Raw genomic sequence first — 21858 nt, 5'->3', positions numbered from 1 at the left:
TTGTGTGTGCGCATACATTTATGTGCACGTGTGTACATGCCTGTGCATCAGTGTTGCAACACGGGGGTGAAATGTACTTGGAAATGGGATGCTCCACCTTGTGTTTTAAGAAATGTGACAGTGAGCTTGTAGTCACATCCCTGTTGTAGTCTGAGAAAGTCCCATCAGGAAAGGAAATGACATTTTCCCTTTATGGAAAAGGAACAGATATTCTCATCTTTATGATGACAGCCAGGACATAAGCTAAATGTCTTAAAAGATGAACTAGCATCTAAACATTTCCAGATCTACTCAGAGGAATTTTATCTATTTGAAATGTTCGTAGTTGAGACTTAAGAACCGAGAAAATGTTTAGGTGGAAAAATTGGGGGGAAAACTATAGACTTCTTTGTTATGCGGGAATTTTTAAAAAAATTATTTTGTTTTGGTCGTGTGGATCTTTGTTGCTGTGCATGGGCTTCCTCTGGTTGCGGCTAGTGCAGCTGCTCTTTGTTGTGGTGCCTGAATGTCTCACTGCAGCGGCTTCTCTTGTCTCAGAGCTCAGGCTCTAGGCACACAGGCTTCAGCAGTCGCAGCTCTATGCTCACAATTTAAATTAACATGAAAAATGAAAGCCTAGAAAGAATGAAAATGGTGTATTGTAGTGTGGAAGGGGTTTTATATTTTTCCGAAGTTTCTTTACAGTTGTTTTTATATCACTTTGACAATTAAAAAACGAGAGGTCACTGGGAATACAAAGAGGTACAGGAAGATAGTTTTATTGGTGGAGTTGACTTTTCCAGGGATAATCAGTGTGTTTCCTGCATCCTCAGGCTTTAAGCGGATGTGGGTGAAACTCCACTTTTACAAGCATCACTGCTTTGAGGCTAAAGCCCCAGTTGTGTCTCTGCCCACAGCCTTTTCTCTTTCTTCCTTTTTAAACCACAAACCTGGTGGCTAAGAACATAAGAGGACAAGAACTTGGGCTCTGGGATTAGATGCTTGTGTTTGAACCCGACTCTGGGACTTGAGGGTAATGTCTCTGCCTGCTGAGCCTGGGGTCTCCTTCGGGGACTTGAGGGGATGTGAACAGCCTGCTCTTGGGTGGTGTCAGCAGAGCAAGCACTAAGTCCGGGTCACCTCCCAGCCAGGGGTTGTAAATCCTACACTGATCCCTAGAAAGGATGGGGTGGGAGCTAGAGCCCCACGATGGAGGTTTGACCCTGGTTCTGAGATCCCTGGCAGTGGGGCTCTGGGCCGTCACTGAGCAGCTCTGTTTCTCGGTGAAACAGAGCTTCACGGTCCAGGGTCACCGTGAAGACTGGCTGAGATTGTCACGTGAATGGACTGAAAGTTGTCCACCTGCGTGCCCTCAAACATCACTAATCCTCACCCTGTGCTGGCAAGGCCCCTCCCTCACCCCATAGAACTGCCTGCCCAGGCAGGAGCCAGGCTGAGGTGGGGAGGTTGAGGGGCTGGGGCTGGACTGGGGACTCAGGTCTTCAGAGGAGGAAACCCAGGCCCAGTGGGTCCCTGAGGCCTCAGCCTCGAGCTCCTGGCTGGCCCAGAGAGGTGCCCGCTGTGTCTACGCGCAGCGCTCGCCCTCGAGTGACCCCTCTCTGCTCTCTCCATCTCAGGGCGCAGCGTGGATCCTGGCCTGGCCGGTCTGCTGGGGCGACAGGCTCCGCGCTCCAAACAGCCTTTCGTGGTCACCTTTTTCAGGGCGAGCCCCGGCCCGGGCCCCGCCCGAGCCCCGCGGGCAGCGAGGCCCCTGAAGAGGAGGCCGCCGAAAAGGACCAACGAGCTGCCGCCCCCGAACAGACTGCCCGGGATCTTCGGTGAGCCTGGGGACGGAGTGGGGACGGAGCCCCTCTGGCCTCAGCGCGGTCAGGCCCACGGTCACCCCACCGCCTTTCCTGACACCCTCTGCCCTGCCCCCTGCGGAGCGACCGCCCCACAGTCTCCAGGGCTCTGAGCATCCACCCTTGCTGCCCCAAAGTCCCTTCTCTGCCCTCGGGGGCTCAGCAGGCCTCGCCCTGGTCTCTGTCAGAACCAGGGGCCCCTGCGGCTCTCGGTGCTGCCCCTGGCACCCTGCAGGGTCCAGGCGTTTGTGTGAAGGTCACCCCACCAGGCCGAGCCCCGCAGGATCAAGGCCACCAGGGGCCCTTTCCTCCATGGGAGCCAGCCTTTGCTTGACCTCAGTGGGAGCACTTGTCCTGTGGAATGGGCATGGCAGGAGAGGCGGGGGAGGTCGGGGTGACTCTGGGGAAAAGGCTGCTGGATGGCCAAGGGCCCCCAGGGCTTTTCCTGGATTATCAGGACCCCACAGGCTGAAAGTCAGGGGAGGCTGGACTGAGTGTGGGGTGACTGCAACCAGAGGGAGCCATCGAAAGTTCTTGAACTGGGTCATGGCACCAGCAGAGCTGCAGACATGGGCTTTAGGAGACCAAATGTGTTAGTTTCCCACCATTTATTATTCAACAAATGTGCACGTCATGGCGTCCCCCACCCTGGGAACAGCAGCCCAGTAAAGCCCTTGCCCCTCGTGTCCCTGCAGACGACGTCCACGGCTCCCACGGCCGGCAGGTGTGCCGTCGGCACGAGCTGTACGTGAGCTTCCAGGACCTGGGCTGGCTGGTGAGTCCCGACTCTCCTCCTTTCCTAAACGACCTTCCCCACCTGGAGACCGCAAGTGTGTCCCAGGGGAGGTAGACCCATGGAGAACTTTGACTGTCTTTATTTTCCTCTGTGTTTTCCAAGTTCTCTAAAGGGAGAAGTGCTGTTGTGTAAAACCATGAATACAGAGACTGAGTCCTCAGCCATAAAATGTCCGAGTTGCAGCAGGAAAGCTGAGGCCAGGGTGGGCAGTGCCTCTGGCGGGGCTGTGACTGGGGGTGGCGGGGGAGGACGCAGCTGCGCGCTGATGGCGCATGGAGGGGACGGAGTTCGTGTCCAGCTCAGTCCACCGAGGGACTACGGTGCATGTCTGACCTGGGAGCGGGGGCACTCTACCCTGGGAGGTGTCCTGAGGCTGCGGGAGGGAGGTGGCAGCCCTGAGTCATGCTGTGACAGGTGCTGGATGAAGGGCTGGGAGGGCACGTGGATGGGACTCACCTTCTCCCACTACCCCCCAGGACTGGGTCATCGCCCCCCAAGGCTACTCAGCCTATTACTGTGAAGGGGAGTGCTCCTTCCCGCTGGACTCCTGCATGAACGCCACCAACCACGCCATCCTGCAGTCCCTGGTCAGTACCGCGCTCTCCTGCCCGGACACCTGGGGGAGAGGTTCGCCCTGGGGAGGGGGCCGTGCAGGCAGGAGGTGACGGTGGACTGCTGTGTCAGGGAGCCTTCTTCACGTGGAAACCTGCCTGCCTGCACGTGCAGTGGAATCCCACAGCCGGACAGAGACGGGTCCCTGTGTGGCCACTCTGTATGGAGACCCTGCGTCCCATGCACTTGAACAGCGTGCAGCAGGCTCTTGCTGGTGTGCACACATACACACCTGTGCACTCCACGTGCACATGGGGTCATTCACATCCATGGGGTGGGCCTGCCTGCTGGTGGTCGGGGCACGGCATGTTCATGACCGGTAGGCATCCCACGCAACTACCCGTGCCCCAGGTCACACATGTGCATTCACTGCCGAGTTTGGCCTCCTGTGGGACACACACCCTGGGGGTCAGGCTGAGTTACACGTGGAAGTTCTGTCCTCTCTTCCTGCATGAGAGTCACGGTGTGCCCTGTGCCCTTCTGGCTTCGGCTTCCCTTCCCAGTCCTCTCCTGTTGCTTTTTCTTCCGGGTCCCTCTTGCTCTTTGTGTTTCTACAGATCTTAGGGCTTCTGATGCCCTAGTGTCTGGGGTAACTTTAAATGCTGGAAGTTTCTAGTAGGAACAAGGTTGAGGCTGCTTATTGCTAAGTGCAGTGGTTTGTGTGTGTCTGTGTGCTGAGGCTTATTTCTAGAATGTTGACCTGGGCACTCTAGTTAGAGGCTGTTCAAGGTGTTGCCAGAGTGAGAATAAGTGAATTAAGAAAGCAGCCTGGAAGCCCGGTAATGCCTCCTTTCCCAGTGGTCACGTTGGGGTTTGCTGGACACCCCCTCCCCCAGGAGCCACCTTCCTTGCAGAATCTTGGGGTGATGAGCCGTGTGTGGGCTTCTCTCTGCCCTGTGAGGGGGGCACAGGGTGATGACGGCACTGCCCCTCCCAGGACTGGTCCCCTGGCTCTGCAGCAGCCCCGCCCCTCAGCCCCCGAGCTGTCAGTGAGCAGAAGGGAGCGCCAGCTCTGTGCTTGGTGCTGTCAAGGCAGTGGCTGCCCTCTGGGTAGGCTGTCAGTGAACACAAGAAGAAAGCACAGCCAACACAGTGGGTCCCCTGAGGAGGGGAAGACTGGGGTGAGCTGAGTGGGCTCAAGGACCCTGGCTTGGAGGGGAGGAGGATGGAGGTGATGTTGAGGGGGGCAGGGCCTCTCCCACAGGCTCGGCAGGTGGTAGATTTAATCCCAAGTAAACTGAGGGGCTGGAGTAGATTTCAGAGAAGCAGGGCCTGGTCTGGGCACTCTCTGGAAGCATCTCTGGCAGCTGTAGGAGGAGGACAGACTGTGGGGTCGAGGGTGGAGGAGGCAGGGAGGAGTGAGGAGCTGCTGTGGTCCCAGCAGGAGGACCAGGCACCTGGTGGGGTGAGATGTGAATGGTGGAGGCAGAGGGCAGGAGCCCAGGCCTCCAGGTGAGACCCTCCCCCAGGACGAGGAGGGGGCAGCGAAGGTGCTGGGTTGAAGAAAGGATTGGAGGGAATCAGCGGTTCTGCTTCCATCCCCACGTGTGTGAGGCCCTGCAGGACCCTACGTGAGAGGTTGGAGGCAGTGGGTGCAAGTCTGGAGTCTCCGAGTTGTGGGAGCAGAAGAGATTTTCTGGGGGGACAGTGGAAGTGGGACAGGCCTGCGGAGGAAGAGGAGCCTGCGTGGAAGAGAGCGAGTGAGATGGTGGTTGGGGAGTCCTGGGCCAAAGAGCAGGAAGTGGGTCCCTCCAGCCTCACCCCCCACATTCCCCATGCAGCAGCGAGGGTCGCACTAAAGCACAAAGGTGACCACCTCCTTCTGGGCCAGGAACCTCCCCGTGGCATCCCTTATCCCTGGGGAGAAGTCTGAGCCTTCGGCCTGTGACTCAGGGCCCCTCACTGGCCTACCCACCTCCCCAACATCCCCCAGCTCACGTCCCAGTGCCCTCACCTCCCTGCCTTTGCCCTGGGCCGCCTCATCCGCCCAGGGCCAGGCCAGCTCCTGCTCGCCCTGCTGCCTTGTCTCTGGGTCGTTCCCAGCCAGCGTTGGTCTCCAGCGCTCATGCCCCCGGAGCGAGGACACTGCTGTATGTTGTGCTGCTCTTGGGGGTCCTGGGTGTTTCCTGGAATGTTCCCCCGTCTCCCCTCCTCCCCTGCTGAGGATGTGAGTGGGGACCATGTCTGGGACACTTTTGTATTCTAAATCTGGGTAGGGTTGGCATAAGGCATGTGAAATTACATTTGTGTCAGAAGGGAGGAAAATACCATTATACCCATTTGGCAGAGGAGAAAACGGAGGCCCTCAGATGCAGGACTATTCCCCAGCGATGAATCACCAATAAGTTACAGAGCCTCTGATCTGGTCTCCCACATGGTTCTAAAGTGAATTGAATGGAAAGGCAAATTAGGCTTCAGTCAGTCTTTTTGGTGCAGATAGGGCAAAGACCGTCCTCTCTGTCGATCACGTGGTGAAGCCTGGTCCAGGATGGACTTTCAGAACAGCTGCGCCCCTGTGGTGCTGACTCCTTGATGGTCCCAGCCCAGGAAAGGCCCTCCCAGGTTTCCAGCCACTTAGAGCCCCATGGCCGGCTGGCACAGGGGGGCAGTGTCGCCTGGTTTCTTTCATGTGGGCCTATGAAAGTGGAGCCCAGCCACCCCAGGTGGAGGCTGGGAAGTTGGGGAGCAGTGCTCCCACAGCCCAGTCTGGCCAGACATCTCCACAGAAGCCTCGGCTCCCCCTGGGGCCTCAGAGAGGCTCTGGGCCCCAAAGCAGCCTGGTGCCTGCCTGACGGTCCTGGCAGCAGGCTGGCTCCAAGCTGGGGCTCCCAGGACAAGGCTGGGCTCTGGGGATCCCAGGCCAAGCTGCTGGACAGACACCGCCCCCCCGCCGACCCACCCCCTTCATCAGACAGCTTCATCCTGGTCCTGCTCATTGGCCTCGGTGAGGGCTGGGAGGTCCCATGGATGGCAGCAGGTTCCCTTTTCTCTCAGGCCCAGACTGACTGGGGGTGCCTTCAGGGCCCATCCCTGTGGTGCCCTGATGAAGAGTCCAGTAGGAACTGCAGCTCATTCTGCCTGAGTCTCTGCATAAATATTTGTGTGGAGGCTGCAGTAGCTTCCTCAGATGGGCTGTTTTTAGGGGTAGAGCTGTTTGCAGGAGGGTAGCAGGGACTCCCGGCCCCCTCCCTCAGTCGGGTCCCAGCCTTGTGCAGGTGACTTGGCCCCTGTGTCCCCAGCGGTCATCCGCCCAGAACAACCCCTGCCTGAAGTTGTTACAGGGGTGGAGGTGCTTTGAGAAACAATGGTGTTGGACACCCCAAGGGTGAGCCTGGATGTCTGAGCATTAAGAGGTGTAACAGGGACCTTCACCGGCTCCCAACCTGGACGGGTGGATGGACCAGAAACAGCTCATGCGGGCAAAACACGATGCGGGATGTTACAGAAGCGATCAGGGACGAAGGAGGGGCAGAGAGGGTGGGGAAGGGGAGGCAGTGTGGCAGCGGCGCCAGGCCGGCGCTGGCACAGGTGCGAGGGACCCGCAGGGTCAGGGCCCTCCCATCTAAGGGGAGGGGCTGTGGCAGGAGCCCCTGGTGCTCAGTCTGGGCCTGAGGGCAGTGGGCAGGGGGCATCAAGGGGGCGGGGCCGGGGCAGAGTTCAGGCCAGCGCCTGCCCGGGCTGCGGGGGGAGGGGGCGGGGAGGAGATGGAGCTCGGAAGGGGCCAGCGGCGGAGCCCCAGGCGGCAGGAGCTGGGCGCTGGAACGGGGGTCCCGGGAGGAGCCCGAGGTTCTCACGCCTCTGCCCGCCGCCCCCTCCCCGCCAGGTGCACCTGCTGAAGCCGGACGCGGTCCCCAAGGCGTGCTGCGCGCCCACCAAGCTGAGCGCCACCTCCGTGCTCTACTACGACAGCAGCAACAACGTCATCCTGCGCAAGCACCGCAACATGGTGGTCCGCGCCTGCGGCTGCCACTGAGGCCCCGCCTCCACCGGCCAGCCCTCCGCGGGGGCGGGGGCCCGGAGACCCCCCAACGCCGTCACAGCTCAGGCAGGGCGGCAGCGAGGGCCCCCTCCCCTGCCCACATCCTGCCAGGGGCTGATGCTCCCCAGGCCCTCTGCCCCATCGCGTGCCTGATGTCGGTGGAACTCAGTTATCCAGCAGGGTTCTACCCCAGCTCCCTCCCCAGAGGCTCAGGATGCCTGTTCTTTGGGGTTGACACAGAGTCCTGTCTGAGGACCCGCTCTTGTCCATTGCTGGCCCAGCTGTGGGCTATGTGGAGTGAACTGAGGCACCTGGAGCCCAGGATGCCCACCTCAGGCCCTTCACCACCCAGGACTGCGTTTGGGGATGTGCAGACAGGTCCTGGCCCACCGCCAGTTGTCTGACCCTGCCGGGTGCAAAACTGGGCATTTCTGGGCACTCAGAGCATGGAGTCATCCTGTTTTCTGTATTTGTGTGTCTGAATGACCAAACTGTTGGCCACAAGGAGGCATGTGGGTCACCTCCAGAAAGAGCTGAATGAATAGCGTGATTTGGGGCCAAGGCCCGTGTCAATTACCTTCCCTGTCTTCCTGCCTTCGTCTGTCTCTGCTGTCAGGGGAAGACGTGCCTCGGGTGGACACTTTGGTGAAAAAAAATCTTTGGGGCTTTATTGACCCCATCTATCAGTCACTGTGTTGAACCATCAGAAGTTCAGCTCTGTGAACAGATTACCTTTTCACTGAGCCCAGTATGGTGGATACATCGGGTGGCCCAAGGTGATAATGCCCAGCAAGGGTGACAAAGTTTTTCTTAACTTTCTGCACAGCAGTTATCAATAATCAACCTTGGTATTTTTTTGTTCAACTCTGCAGAGAATTTCAAAGTGATCAGCACCAAACTGAAGTGGCCACCACCAACAGATTAGAGTTGGCATGTAGAGTGAAAACTGTCTTCTGCTAAGGAGCAATTCACTGCACCCAGGGACACTGGGTGGCCTGTGGCCAGGCGTGGGGCGAAGGGTAGGGCTGGTCAGCACCTGCCTGTGTCCAGAAGTTGTCAAAAACAGACTGGTCACCCAAGTTTGCGTCACCCTGTGTGCTCTGGAGTCCCGTCCTGTTTCTTGGAGCCTGTGAGCCAAAGAAAAGGCCCCCGTTCCAGGGAAGTGACAGGTGGCAATTAGGCCGAGCTGGGTGGGGAGGTTCCCGGAAACCACTGTTCTCCTTGGAGCGGCCACCGGCAGGCAGCTGGAGTGTTTATTTGATTTCTGATTTGGTAAGCCTGTAATTTACCTGGTGGAGCAGACAGAACCCAGCTGTCCAAACCCCAAAATATCATTAAAAACACACCCTGGGCCCGCCCCAACCCATGGGCACAGCCCAGGATGACACCCCTGGAGTTCACTCTGTGCCCTGAGGGGCTCCAGGAGCACAGCAGGGGTGGAGGAGGGGGCTGGGCTGCGGAACAGCAGCCCCTCCACCTGGACCTGGGAAGGGCTCTGGGAGCCAGTGCACAGAAGAGCCGCTCTCCATGGACACAGGAAGGCGGTGAGCTCCCCAACAGTGTAAGGATCTAGGCTCTGGCCTACACGTTAGGGATGTGACTTTGTGACTTCCTCCTCTGGGCCTCATTTCCCATCTGTAATATGAAGCTTTATGATCTGCCAAGGGCCTTCAGCCTGGGAAACTGCGTCTGCCAAGCTTTCTCACACTGAGCCCAGAGGCAGCCTGGTAACCCTGAACGTGGAGCTCAGGTGGCCATCATGAATCCGAGCTGGCACATAATGTGGACCCTATTTTTTATTCTAGGACTTACCTAAGTTTTCTCTTCCCAGCAGCGAAGATTGTCTCTTGTGCATATGCTCACTCATTCAGTCGTGTTCAGCTCTTGTGACCCCATGGCTGCAGCCCGTCAGGTCCTCTGTCCATGGGATTCTCCCAGGCAAGGATACTGGAGTGGGCTGCCATTCCCTTCTCCAGGAAATCTTCTGACCCGGGGACAGAACCTAGGTCTCCTGCATTGCAGGTGGATTTTTTAACCATCTGAGCCACCAGGGAAAAATAAGTGTAAACCTTAAGTTAGCCAATTATTTTGATAATTTTATTTGAAAATTTTTGATAATTTTCATTTTTTATTGCACATTAGGAAAGTCAAAACATGTTAGTTCACTAGCTACAAATTACCAAAGAAACTCTTATCAATGACTACCTTTAAAATGGAAGAATTGACAACTGATTTTTAATTTGGTGTTTTTAGGCCCAGACAGTGATTGGCTTAGGTAGGGGTACACCAGGAATGTCTATCTGGTTACCCAAAGGTTGGTAGATACTGAGTACACCTCACCTCCCAACCAAGCAGTGCTTAGCAGGAATAGAGCTACAGTCTTGCTTTTTCACCCAAAACAACTGAAAAACAGTGTTATTGTTTATGTACGTGGTCGTCAGACTTCCAGCAACTTCTGCCATCCGGTCACTAAGTGAAATCAAATAGGAAAAAGCCTGAGTGGTGGAACAGTAGTGAATGAGCACAAGGCCCATGTATTTTATCCCGAGAGTTATCTTTGCTCAGCCAAGCAGTGCAGTGGCAGGAGAGATGCCACCATTTCTCTTTCTCTTGCTCAGCGCCTGGCTTGTTTACCTGGCCAAACTAGAAGGATAAATAAAGGTGGTCTGTTCAGACCCCCTGACAGCAATGAGAAGTCACTGACAGCTGACAGTTGAGGAGGATGTGGGGGAAAAAAGCTAAAGGAGAAGCGCACAAGTTTTGCTGTCTGCAGTGCAATCCTGGCCTCAGGAGCACGTCATCAGGCCAGGCTCACTGTTTCAAATGAAGGCAGGCTAGTAACATGTTCTGGAAAATTTCCTAAGAAATAGGAAAAGAGGCAGCAGGCAGAACAAGAGCACAGATTTATGAAGCCACGTGGACTTGAATCCTGGTATTCTTCCTCTGTAGAGCAGGATAGTGGCTCTCTCCTTCCAAGCTATTAAAAAAATCATCTGTGTACACAAACATTTAGTACCATTCTGGCATATAAATACCTAAAAACTGGTGAAAGTCAATTGTATTCAACTCTCTGCAACCCCATGGACGGTAGCCCACCAGGCTTCTCTGTCCATGGAATTCTCCAGGCCAGAATACTGGAGTGGGCTGCCATTCCCTTCTCCAGGAAATCTTCCTGACCCAGGAATTGAACCCAGGTCTTCTGCACTGCACGTGGATTCTTTACCAGTTGAGCCACCAAAGAAGCCCCTAAGAATACTGGGGTGAGTTGCATTCCCCTTTCCAGGGCGTCTTCCTGACCTTGGGACTGAAGCTGGGTCTCCAGCATTGCAGGCAGACTCTACTTAACAACTGGTATCTGTCGGTATTATTACAAAAGAATTTGCTAGTTTTGAGCCCCTTCTGTGCTTGGTCACTAAAACTTTCTTCTTCTGAGAATGTATTTTGTGGGTGATGGTGTTTGTTCAGAGCTGTGCTTTTTCCTAAAACATTTACACACCACAATCCTTTGAGGACAGGACTTGTGTTCTCACCTGCTTTGAAGGCCTGGGCAAGTGGCCGGTTATGCGGCAGTGGCCAGGGTGGTGACACCGTGCTCTGTTCCCAGGAGCCTGCTGAGGGCATGCAGCACTGCCGAGGTGCCTTCAGGCAATTTTAACAGGGCTTGTCCATCCTGAGTGTTAGTCCTCATGGAGAGGCCTTTTAGAAGCACTTGACCCATATATATATGTATATTTTTTTAACGTGCTTTTATTACAGCAATAATGCAGTTTTGGAGGAAGGTTTGGAAAAAACAAACAAAAAAAAATACAATTCAAATCACCATAATCCTACAAGTCAGATAAAATATGCTAGTTAATATTTTGTTGAATTTATTTCTAGGCTTTTTTCTTATATATATATATAATATAGATGTTCACATATTACAGATAGGTATTTGTACAAAATGGTAATCATACTGTATTATATAAACTGCTTTAGATGTGCTTTCTCCACATTATATGGTATAATTCCCCCTAATAAATACATTTTGAAAATACAGCTCTCTAATTTTCCATCACCTGGAACTCTTTTTCACCACTAAAAAGTAGGTCCAACAGTCGTTTTTTGTGCCAGCAGCATCTGGAGCAGACATTCTGTGAGAAACTCCCAAGCCACAAGAGTCCTAGGGCCACAACCCTGGGTCTCTTCCTCTGTGCAGCCACCACACCCAGCAAAGACGGGACCTGGCCCTGGAGGAGCTAGTGAGGGATGGTGGTGGTGAATTTTCTGTCTATAGCTAGGCTGTGGGACCCACACTTTAGCCAAACACCAGTCCAGATGGTGCTGTGAAGGTATTTTTCAGATGTGACTGACATTTAAATCAGTATGTCTGAAGTAAAGCAGACCACTCTCCCCCAAACAGTATGGGTGGGCCTCATGCAATCAGTTGAATCAAGACAGACAGACTAGGGTCTCGTGAGGGAAAGAATTCTGCCCTCAGAACAGTTTTTGGACTCAAGCTTCAACATCAACTCTCCCTGGGGCTCCAGGCTACTGGCCTGTCCTGCAGCTATCAGACTTAGCCCCCACAACTGCAGAGCCAATTCTGTACAATGAATCGTTTTCTGTGTATACGTATGCACATCCGATAGCTTCTGTTTCTCTGAAGAACTCTAATACAGGGACCATATGGTATCTGCCACCAATTACTCCACTGTTACGGCAGTGAGTATGTAAACCAATGGCTCTGACTGTTCCAACAAAACTTTACTCATAAAACCAGGTAGTGGGCTGGATTAGAACCAAGGGGTTTGCTAACCTCTTGTCTCCTGACAAACAGGTATAGTACCTAGTATAGAAAAGGCACTGTGAATAATAAAGTATCATTTTTAAAAATCTGTAAAATGAAAGTGAGCAAATAAGCAAATGCATCATGGAGACTGAACGATACACTCACTGGCTCTGGGGCTGGCAGTGTGATGTGGGAGTGGAGGCGCTGAAGACAGGAATTTTTCCACTGTCTTTGATGCCCACGGTCTTGACAGTGGTCTGACAAGGGTATCTGACCTGAAGATATATCACCTAGCATCTCAGGGAATCATCCAAGGGAAGAAAAGAAAAACTGTGGGGAAGGGATTATGCCCTATTCACTCACCAACCTGTCTCAGGAGACAGTTTAGCTTTACAGGCGACATTTGACAACTCCCAGGAACTAGCTGGAGGCAGCAGTATAAAAACTAGGATTTATTTTACCCGAAGAAAATGTCCAGGAGTCACACAGGTGGGCCCATGAGAAGCCCCGGTGGCAAAGGCCTGGAAAGACCACGCACAGCTGTCCACGGTGGGGAGGGCAGCCCCGGGCCCAAGGCCACACCTGAGGAAGACCAGAGGCGGCGCAGGCTGTGCCTGCAGAGGAGCTGCCCCATGCTGACCCCGAGGAAGGGCCAGGACACGAAGCCCTGCTCGCTGCCAACGGGACACCTCGGGTGCCGGTTCCCCGGGTTGACAGCTCCCCTCTCATACGTACTCCCCACAGTCAGAGATGATCACCTTCTGCTTGGGCTTCCCGTCCTTGCTGCCCTGGGCCTTTGCGGGCCAAACAGAAGAGGAGGAATCAGGGGAGGGAGGGTGGAGAGTAAGAGTGGCTCAGGGATACCCGCCCCTCTGCCCATCCCACCCCCCCATCCCCCAACAGCAGCTTACTGTCTCTCTCCAGGCCCCGATTCAGCTCTCCCACATTCACAGCTGTGCCCCAGGGGCCCCAGCAGCCACCCACCTCAATCTGCCGCAAGACGTCCAGGCCATCCGTGATCTCCCCAAACACTACATGCTTGCCGTCCAGCCAATCCGTCTTGTCACACGTGAGGAAGAACTGGGAGCCGTTGGTGTTTGGGCCAGAGTTGGCCATGGAGAGCAGGCCTGGGGGAGAGAAGCGCCCATCAGCTCTCCCAACCCTGCTGCTGGTTCTGGGCGTGGAGGAGGGAGTGCAGATGCTGCCTCTGCACCCGCAGATGGGAGGGCGAATGGGACGAGGAACAGGAGCTGACTATGGGCTGGGTGGAGAAGAGTGCCTTCAGGGGAGCAGTCTGTCTAGAGGGGGACCGAGAGAACCAAAGGCAGGGAGCCTAGATAACTTTATCAAGAAGTTTCGGTTAAAAAGGGGACCAGAGGCATGGTGATAGCTGAGGGGGGGACACGAGTCAAAGAAAAGATCGACACTGTGTGCTTTTGTGCTGATCGAGCAGAGCAGGGGACGGGCATTACACAAGGCAGCGGCAGGGCACGCGTGCAGAACCAGGTTCCGAAGGGTGAGGGGTGGGGAGGGTCCGGGTCATGAGTAGAGGGGAGGTGGCTCAGCCCCTGCACTTGGGGGGAAGTAGGCGCAGGCAGGTGTGGACAGATGCAGACAGGTGCGGGAGGCTAAACATCAGCTGGGGCAGAGGGTGACATGGAGGTTTCGGGAGTGAGGCGGCAACTGCCGTCTCTGACCAGGGCTGAGCATGAACTAGGGAGCTCTGTCTAGTGTGGCTGCCAAGGGCCTCCTAAAGAACTGCAGTCTTAAATATCAGTACAGTTCTGTATTTTTTTCTAGTTGCTGGGGAACCAACCACTGAAATCTTTTACTAGATTCTGACAGACAGGCAGGCAGCGGGGTTGAAGGAAGAAGAGCAGGCTTACAGTGGCTGACCACAAAATTTAAGCTACGCCCACAGTTGTGGACCCTGTGATGGAAACAGGCTCGTTCCATTCCAGCCAGGCCAAACGCCTCCCCTCTGTTCCCTGGGTGGGGGTCTGGGAGGAGACCAGAAGCACAGCCTGTCACCCGCCTGCGCAGCCATCCTGCCCCAGCCCAGCCCGCCGACCATCACCCACCAGCCGATCTCACCTGGTCCCGTGTGTTTGAGGATAAAGTTTTCATCGTCAAACTTCTTCCCGTAGATGGACTTGCCCCCGGTGCCGTTGTGGTTGGTGAAGTCACCGCCCTGGCACATGAACTGGGGGATGATGCGGTGGAAGCTGCTGCCCTTGAAGCCAAAGCCCTTCTCGTGGGTGCACAGGCAGCGGAAATTCTCTGGGGCCGAGAAAGGAAAAGGCGCCTGATTAAAAAACAAACCAACAGGGGGATTCCTTGGTGATCCAGTGGTTAAGATTCCATGCTTCCAAGGAAGGAGCACAGGTTCAATCCCTGGTTGGGGAACTGAGATCCCACATGCCTCGGGGGCATGGTCAAAAAACCCAAACAATGAGATCTCCAACTAGACTCTGAAAAACTATATTTGTTTAATGTTCGTATTTTCATTTCAAAATATGACATGTTCATTATAAACCTTTGAGATACTGATTATCTTGAAGGATTAGAAAGGATTCTAGCTAAAGAAGGCGTGAAAACATGCATTCTAGATCTGCTCCACCCTAAGCTGGTGGTAAAGCAATTTTTAAAAAGAAAGACCAAACAGGATCTTAGAGAAAAAGACAGGTCAAGTCTTTGTGACTTTGCACTTGGCAATGTCTTAACTGCAACTCTGAAAGCATAAGTAACAAAAAACTGGCAAATGAGACTTCATCAAAATGAAAAACTTTTGAACATCAAAGGACACTCTCAACAAAATGAAAAGGCAACTTAGGGAATGGAAGAAAACATTTGCAAATCACATCTCTTGAGTGTTTAATATCCAGAATATACAATGAACTCCTACAAATCAACAACAAAAAACCAACCTAGTAAGTAAATACACAAAAGACTTTCACAGACATTTCCTCAAAGAAGATACACAAATGGCCCCTACCTCTAAGCACATGAAAAGATGCTTCACATCATTAGTGATTAGGGGAACAGAAATCAAAAACACAATGAGATCCCACTTCCCAACTACCAGGATGGCTATGATAAACAGAACACAAGTGAGGATGTAAAGGAACTAGAATGCTTATACACTGCTTATGAGAATGGAAAGTGGTGCAGCCACTGCAGAGAGTACTTTGGTAGTTCCTCAGAAAGTCAAACTGGAACTGCCATATAACCCAGCAATTCCAGTCTTAGAGAGGCACCCAAAATAACTGAGAACAGGGATTTAAATACTTATTTGTACACAATTGTTCACAGCATCATTATTCATAATAACTGGAAAGTGGAACCAGTGTTCAAGTGTCCATCAACAAATGAGTTGAGAAACAAACTGTGGACTATCCAGACAATGGAATATTAGCCAGCCATACTGATACCTAAATGAGCCCTGAAAACACAATGCTAAGTGAAGTAAGTCAGACATCAAAGGACAACTACTGTTAGGACTCCATGTATATGAAATGTCTAGAATAGTAAATTCAGAGAGACAGAAAGTAGATTAACCATTACCAGAGGCTGGGAGTAGAGGAGAAAGGGGAGTGACTGTTTAACGAGTCCTGAATTTCTACTGGGCTTCCCTGGTAGCTGAGCTGGGAAAGAATCCGCCTGCAATGCAGGAGACTCCGGTTCGATTTCTGGGTCAGGAAGATCCACTGGAGAAGGGATAGGCTACCTACTCCAATATTCTGGTCTAGAGAATTCCATGGACTGTATAGTTGCTATTAGGGGTGGTGCAAAAGTTGTGAGAGTAGATAGTGGTGATGGTTGTACAACATTGTGGATGCAATTAATGCCAGTAAATCATACACTTAAAAAATGGATAAAATGACTAGCCCCTAAAAGGAGCGAGAGAACAGACAACAGCAACACAAATCTTTGGAAACTGGAAGACAAACAGATGCGCCGTAACTGACAGAGCAGACCTAACAGAGCTGAAGCTTAAGCTGATAAAGCCCAGAAGCCATCTGATTTCTGCTGCAGCAATTCCAAAACCTCAGTGACAAGGATGAAGATGGTTCTAAAAGCAGTAAGTCTGGTTGAAAGCTCACTTTAAAAAGTAGCTAGCCCCTAGATCCTCTCTCTTCCCTAGCCCTGGCTGCTGGTGGGAGGTCAACCCTCCAGCAGGTTAAAGCAGAGGGTCTCTGGTCTGGGAAGCTCTATACGTACCTGAGGGACCATCATGACAAATGGAGATTTACTGAAGTTCATGTACTGCTCCCACAACCTCCCACCCTCCACAACAAACAACTGGACATAGGACCATTAGCAAGAGACTAGAGTCTTCTCTGTGGCCTCTGTTCTGTCCAAGAGACTATGACTCAGGGATACTGATATCCAGGGTCCAATCAGAATCACCTCATAGAGGAAGGTTCAGTCAGCAAGCCTTACCAATGTCCAGGGAGTCTCCAAGCAGATTTTAAGGACCCTAGTCTTATATATGAGACAGGCATCTAATGTGAAAAGCAAAGACTGAAACAAGCAAACAGATCAACAACAAAACAAACAAAGAGAAGAAAAAAACAAACTGAAAAAAGTAATTTCAAACATAAGCTGTACAGGAAAAAGAAATTTTAGTACACTAATCTCCCAAGATGAAATGATAGTACATGCATGAAATAAGCACAGGATGCTATGAAAAAGAACATTTAAAAAGGTTCCAAAATATGAGTAGAGAAAAATCAGAAGGGATAAAAGTAAAGAAATAATTCAAGGAAAACTTTTCAAAAGATAGGATTGTCCTAACTGATGGGTGTGGTATGCAGGATAATGGCTCCCGAAAGATGTCCATGTCCCAGTTCCTAGAACCTGAGAATATGCTGCTCACAGCAGAAGGTCCTGTGCAGATGTGATTAAGGTTACGGACACTGAGATGGGGAGAGTGGCCTAGATTACCCCGGTGGGCCTAGTATAATCACAAGTCTATAACCAGAGAGCCTTTCCCAGCTAAAGGCAGAAAGAGAGAGTCAGAAGTGGATGGACTGTTGTACAGCAAAAACTAGCAAAACACTGTAAATTATATTCCATCTCCTCCACAACCCATCCAAAAAAAGAAGTGGATGGAAAAGGAGGCAGGTGGTTCAAAACGTGAGAGGGACTGGATCACTCACTGCTGGCTGTGATGATAAAGGAGGGGGGCCACAAGCCTCTGGAAGCTGGGACTAGCCCTCAGCTGGCAGCCAGCAAGGAAATGGGCACCTTCATCTACAGATGCAGGAAACTGAATTCTGTCAACAAGCTGACCGTCTCTGGAAACAGATCTACCCATAGAGCTTCCAGTAAGGAATGTGGTAACCCAGCCACCATCTTCTTTTAGCCTGGTGAGTCCCGTGTTGGACTTCTGGCCGTCAGAACAGCTAAGACAACAAACTCATGTTCTTGTAAGCTGCTAAGTCTGTGATAATTTGTTACAGCTGCAAGAGAAACCAATATAGTAGGGCCCACTGAATATCTAGCAGGATGGATGGAAGGACATCTACTCCAAGGGGACATTATTTCAGAACACAGGATACAGAGACCCTCCAAGCATCTAGACCAGTGTTATCTAACAGCTTTTAAGCATCTGAATAACTGAAGAAGTGAAATTTAGTTTTATATAACATGAATTAAGTTTAAAGAGTCACACATGGATAGTGACTACCATATTGGGACAGCTCACCTCTAGACAGAAAAAAAAAAAAAAGGTTTTATATTAAGGACCAAAAATCAGAATGACATTAGACTTCTCTAGAATTCTACATCCAAACTATCAGGTGGGAAAGTAGAAATTTCCACACATCAGTCTCAAAAACCTGACCCTCCAAGCTCTTTTCTCCAGAAGCTACAGAATTATATCCCCTACCAAAATGAGGGAATAGATCAAAAAAGACAACAGAGGTCCCAGCACAGGAAGCGAAAGCAGGAGATCCCAAGACAAAAGCTATGAGATGGGCCAGGAAGGCAACTGGTCCAAGCTGGAGGAGGTCAGGGGGCTCCAAGGAGGAATAAGTGAAACTGACATAATACCTGATGTGTCTGAACATGATGGAGATTTATACAAACAGGAAAATTTGGGGGAGCTCAGGAACATGTGTACAGAATACTAAGCAAATGTGAAAACAAGAGAATTATGAATTCTAGGGAAAACAAAGTGCTGTGTATGAAAAGAAGCTATCACAGTATGATGCTTACATAGAATAACCTGTGACCTAACTAAAATTATGGTAACAACATAAAAGGATGAAGGAGCTGGGAAGCTGATTTAAAAAGCTAATTCCTTATCTTCTCAAGTGGGAAGTCAATAGATGTCTAAAACGAAAAGACATTAAAACAAAAAACAGAAAAACCAGAAAGTAGCAACATACATCTGTTACCTACAAATATGGAGGTTAAAAACCAAAAGAAATCAGCTAAGAGTTGAAACTGACTGCCTCTGAGAAGGAGCAAATGGTGCTGGGGGATGGCAGCAGGGCAGGGGGGCAGCATGGGGGCACTGCTGTGTTTCAAAACAAACTGCGAAATTAACACTCCTGACTATATGTCTACATAATAAAATTTAGATTAAAAGAAGGATAAATAGAATTCAGTATTTAACAAATGAAAAAAATATTCAAAAAGCTGTTAGTTATCAGTAGTTACTTCTGAAGAGTATGATTAGATATGGAGAAGGAACAAAGACTCAGGTTTTCAATTTATTGCCTTCAATACTGTTTGTGTGTGTGTGTGTGTGTGTGTGTGTGTGTGTGTTGGAGTGTGTGTACTTAAAAACAAACCAACCAACCAACCATGAACACACATTCACTTGTATTAAAGAAAAAACTGCTCACCTGCGGTCATGGGCACGACGTCTGAACGCAGGAGCATCTGGATGCGGCCAGCTGGCTTGTTCCCAATCTTGATGTCCATATACACCTGAGGGTTCGACCGGGCCTTTTTCACAGCAGGCTCTCCCTAGATGCAGGAGAAATGGCTAGATTAGAGAGAACGCCCTGACTCCCCAACTAGGAGAGCGAGTGTGAACGAACACATCTGAGAACCCAACTAGTGGGCGAGCTGAACAGGGAGACGACAGGGAAGGCCTTGGGAATGCAGAAGAAGGTGAAGGCCACGGCCACGGCCCCAGTTTGGCACCCAGTGACAGGAGATTCAGCACCATCTACCAAAACACTTTTCTAGCCCCAAACAGACAACTCTCAACATCTTCACACCCCGGCTCAAGGTCACCCACCTTAATCTAGTAAAACGGACCCATTTCTGTAGCACCATCCCCTCCCTCTGTGTGCAGCCCTGCACACACGCAGGCTGGCTGCAACGGAAGCAAGGAGTTCCGAAGTGCTCACAATGGAGGTGGCCGGGACCTTGCTTTATACACTTGCAGGCACTCTGCTTAGCCTCTGCATTTCCTGCTTGCATCAATGTGGATGGAAAGTGGCAAGTTAGTGAGTGAGAGAACACAGGATAAACAAGATTAGAGGAGGGAGGGCAAGACTTGCATTAGCAATGTCTGAAGCTCAGGACTAGAAACAGAGGCCAGGAGAGTCCAATAGCCTAGGAGAGGCTGTGAAAGGTCAGAGTGACTGCTGCTGTTTTGGCAGAGAGGGGAGAGAGACCACGAGTCAAGAAAGAAACCCAGAACGTCAGTTACAAGGGGGAGGGGCAGCCGGAGAGGCAATGGTTAGAGAGGTGCACTGAGAATCAGAGGGAAGTGCCAAGGCAGGTTCCCTGGAAGGGAGGACCTCAAACCTGTGCCCAGACTGCAGGGAAGGTACCCTCACCCCGCGCTGCCTTCCTTGCGTCAGGAACAGAAAGACGGTGAGCCGGGAGCATACTTGCATGAAGGAGGGGGACTGACCAGGAGAGTGCAGAGGCCCACTCACCACCCTTCCTCACCTCACACTTCCTCCTCGTCAGTAACAATCACAGGACAGAACCCAGCAGAGCTGAGAAGCTCCTCTCTCAGAGCACAAGGACAAGAGGCTTAAAGCTTCATTTCAGTTCACTCATTACCAACCTCCACCAAAACACTGTAAGTTCACTTTTCATTCTCTCTACTTTTGTATATACATTTGCAGAGTTCCATAAAAACCTAAAAAACCAAAGTCTCCTGGGGGGAAGTGCCAGGCTGCAATCTCACCTCCTGTGTTTCCACTTTGGGGGGCTCTGACCCCTCCTCCTCCTTGTTCTCCTCAAGCGTCTTCCCAGAAAACTTCTTCAACCAGTCATCATCAGACCAAACTGGAAGGAAAGCAGTGAGCAGATGAGAACCCATTCAAGCCATCAGCCAGCTGCTAAGTAGGTACTCTGATCAGCGAAGCAGAACATACTTTGTGACCCTCTCGGCCAGAGGTCTCCACTTTGGGAAGTCACATGTGTCAGGCAAGCTCCCATCTTTTAGAGACTGCCAGCCCTGAAGCCCAGCTCTTGTGTGTGTTAGTCGCTTAGTCGTGTCTGACTCTTTGCGACCCCATGGACTATAGCCTCCCAGGCTCCTCTGTCCATGGGATTCGCTAGGCAAGAATACTAGAGTAGGTTGCTATTTCCTTCTCCAAGCTCTTAGCAGGGCAACATGAAAAGGCTATGCCCCAGAGAAAGGTGCAGCCCTTGCCAGTCCCAGCCCCTGATGGAACCTGCCAGGAATGTTGAGAAAACTGGGACAGATGAGAGATCAGGCATGGCTTCTCTCATAAAGGAAACAATTACCCTGGTGTGGCTGAGAAGCTCACACTCTTTATTTCCCCACAAAAGTGGCACATGTCCTTTGCCAATGTAAACCATTCTCTACTACTGTCTGCCAGAGAAGCATTCAGTGCCTCCTTTCAAGAAAACTGGGACAGGAAGGCAAGCAAGGCCAAACTGGAGGGTGTGATGGGGCATCTGTATTACTCCCACTCACCTGGTCTAGAAGAGCCTTCCTTAATCCTCATGGGTTTTGCCAAATTGACACGAATTGTCCGTCCAAAGAGCTCAGATTCATTCTGAAAAGTGTGAAAATCCATTTGCTTAAACTGTTAGGTTAAAAGAAAGTCAGACACTTTCCATTTACTTCTGATGCATGAGACAAACTCATGATTTGTTCTCCCTTAATCCCTGATCCCCTAACAGCAAGTTATGCACGTGCCACAAAACAGCCTGTGGGCTGCAGAGAATTTCCTCCTGGGAGCCATCATACAGTTCCTTTCTCCTTTCCTTCAAATTTATTAGTTCCTTATTTGGCTGCATTGAGTCTTAGGTGCAGCACATGAGGTCTCTGTTGTGGCCCATGGACTCTCTAGCTGCAGTACAGGCTTAGTTGCTCCATGGAATGTGGGATCTTAATTCCTTGATCAGGGACTGAATCTGCATCCTCTGCACAACAAGGCGGATTCTGAACCCCTGGGCCACTAGGGAAGTCCCTTTCTTTTTTAAAATTTAAGCATAGTTGATTTACAATGTTTTGGGTGTACAGTGAACTGATTCAGTTATACATTATATATATATATGTCAGATTCTTCTCCATTATAGGTTATTAGAAGATATTATTATAGATTAGAAAATATTATAGGTTATTAGAAGATAGGTTATTCTCCCATTATAGGTTATTAGAAGATATTAAATAACAGGTTCCCTGTGCTATACAGTAGGACCTTGTTGTATATCTAGTTTATATGCAGTAGTATCTGACCTCCTTTCTTTCAATACTAATAATGACCTCTGCTAACAAAAGTGATGCTGTGTTCAGAGTACTCGGAAATTATAAGGATAAATGCAATTTCCAAGTACCTGAGTTCATTTTCAAAAGTCAAGGTCAGCCTTGAGCAATGAGAAGTGATCTCGCTCTGAGAGCTGAGGA

The 21858-nt window shown here is 51.2% G+C and overlaps 2 protein-coding genes across 11 annotated transcripts in view; one reads left to right on the top strand and one right to left on the bottom strand.

Moving 5' to 3' along the window:
* The window catches only part of BMP8B (bone morphogenetic protein 8b), a 34694-nt gene extending 23430 nt beyond the window's left edge, over positions 1-11264 (top strand). Inside the window, exons 4-7 of the mRNA XM_027968334.2 lie at positions 1617-1817; positions 2537-2616; positions 3114-3224; positions 7073-11264. Coding sequence (XP_027824135.1) covers positions 1617-1817; positions 2537-2616; positions 3114-3224; positions 7073-7222 — 542 coding nt within the window. The 3' untranslated portion in view covers positions 7223-11264. The remainder of the gene's footprint in view (positions 1-1616; positions 1818-2536; positions 2617-3113; positions 3225-7072) is intronic.
* Positions 2435-21858, bottom strand: part of PPIE (peptidylprolyl isomerase E) — a 54569-nt gene continuing 35145 nt past the window's right edge. For 3 of the 10 annotated variants that reach the window (XM_060405576.1, XM_060403829.1, XM_060404081.1), the window contains exons 5-9: positions 20923-21004; positions 20164-20264; positions 18857-18980; positions 14094-14279; positions 12437-13126 (exon numbers count right to left, since the gene is read on the bottom strand). In XM_060405576.1, the coding sequence (XP_060261559.1) occupies positions 12822-13126; positions 14094-14279; positions 18857-18980; positions 20164-20264; positions 20923-21004 (798 nt within the window). In that variant the 3' untranslated portion in view covers positions 12437-12821. 10 annotated transcript variants of the gene reach the window in all.

The sequence above is a fragment of the Ovis aries genome, chromosome 1, assembly GCF_016772045.2.
Source record: "Ovis aries strain OAR_USU_Benz2616 breed Rambouillet chromosome 1, ARS-UI_Ramb_v3.0, whole genome shotgun sequence".
Lineage (NCBI taxonomy): Eukaryota > Metazoa > Chordata > Mammalia > Artiodactyla > Bovidae > Ovis > Ovis aries.
The sequence above is the reverse complement of the archived record's forward strand: the minus strand, read 5'-3'. Positions and strand labels throughout refer to the sequence as shown.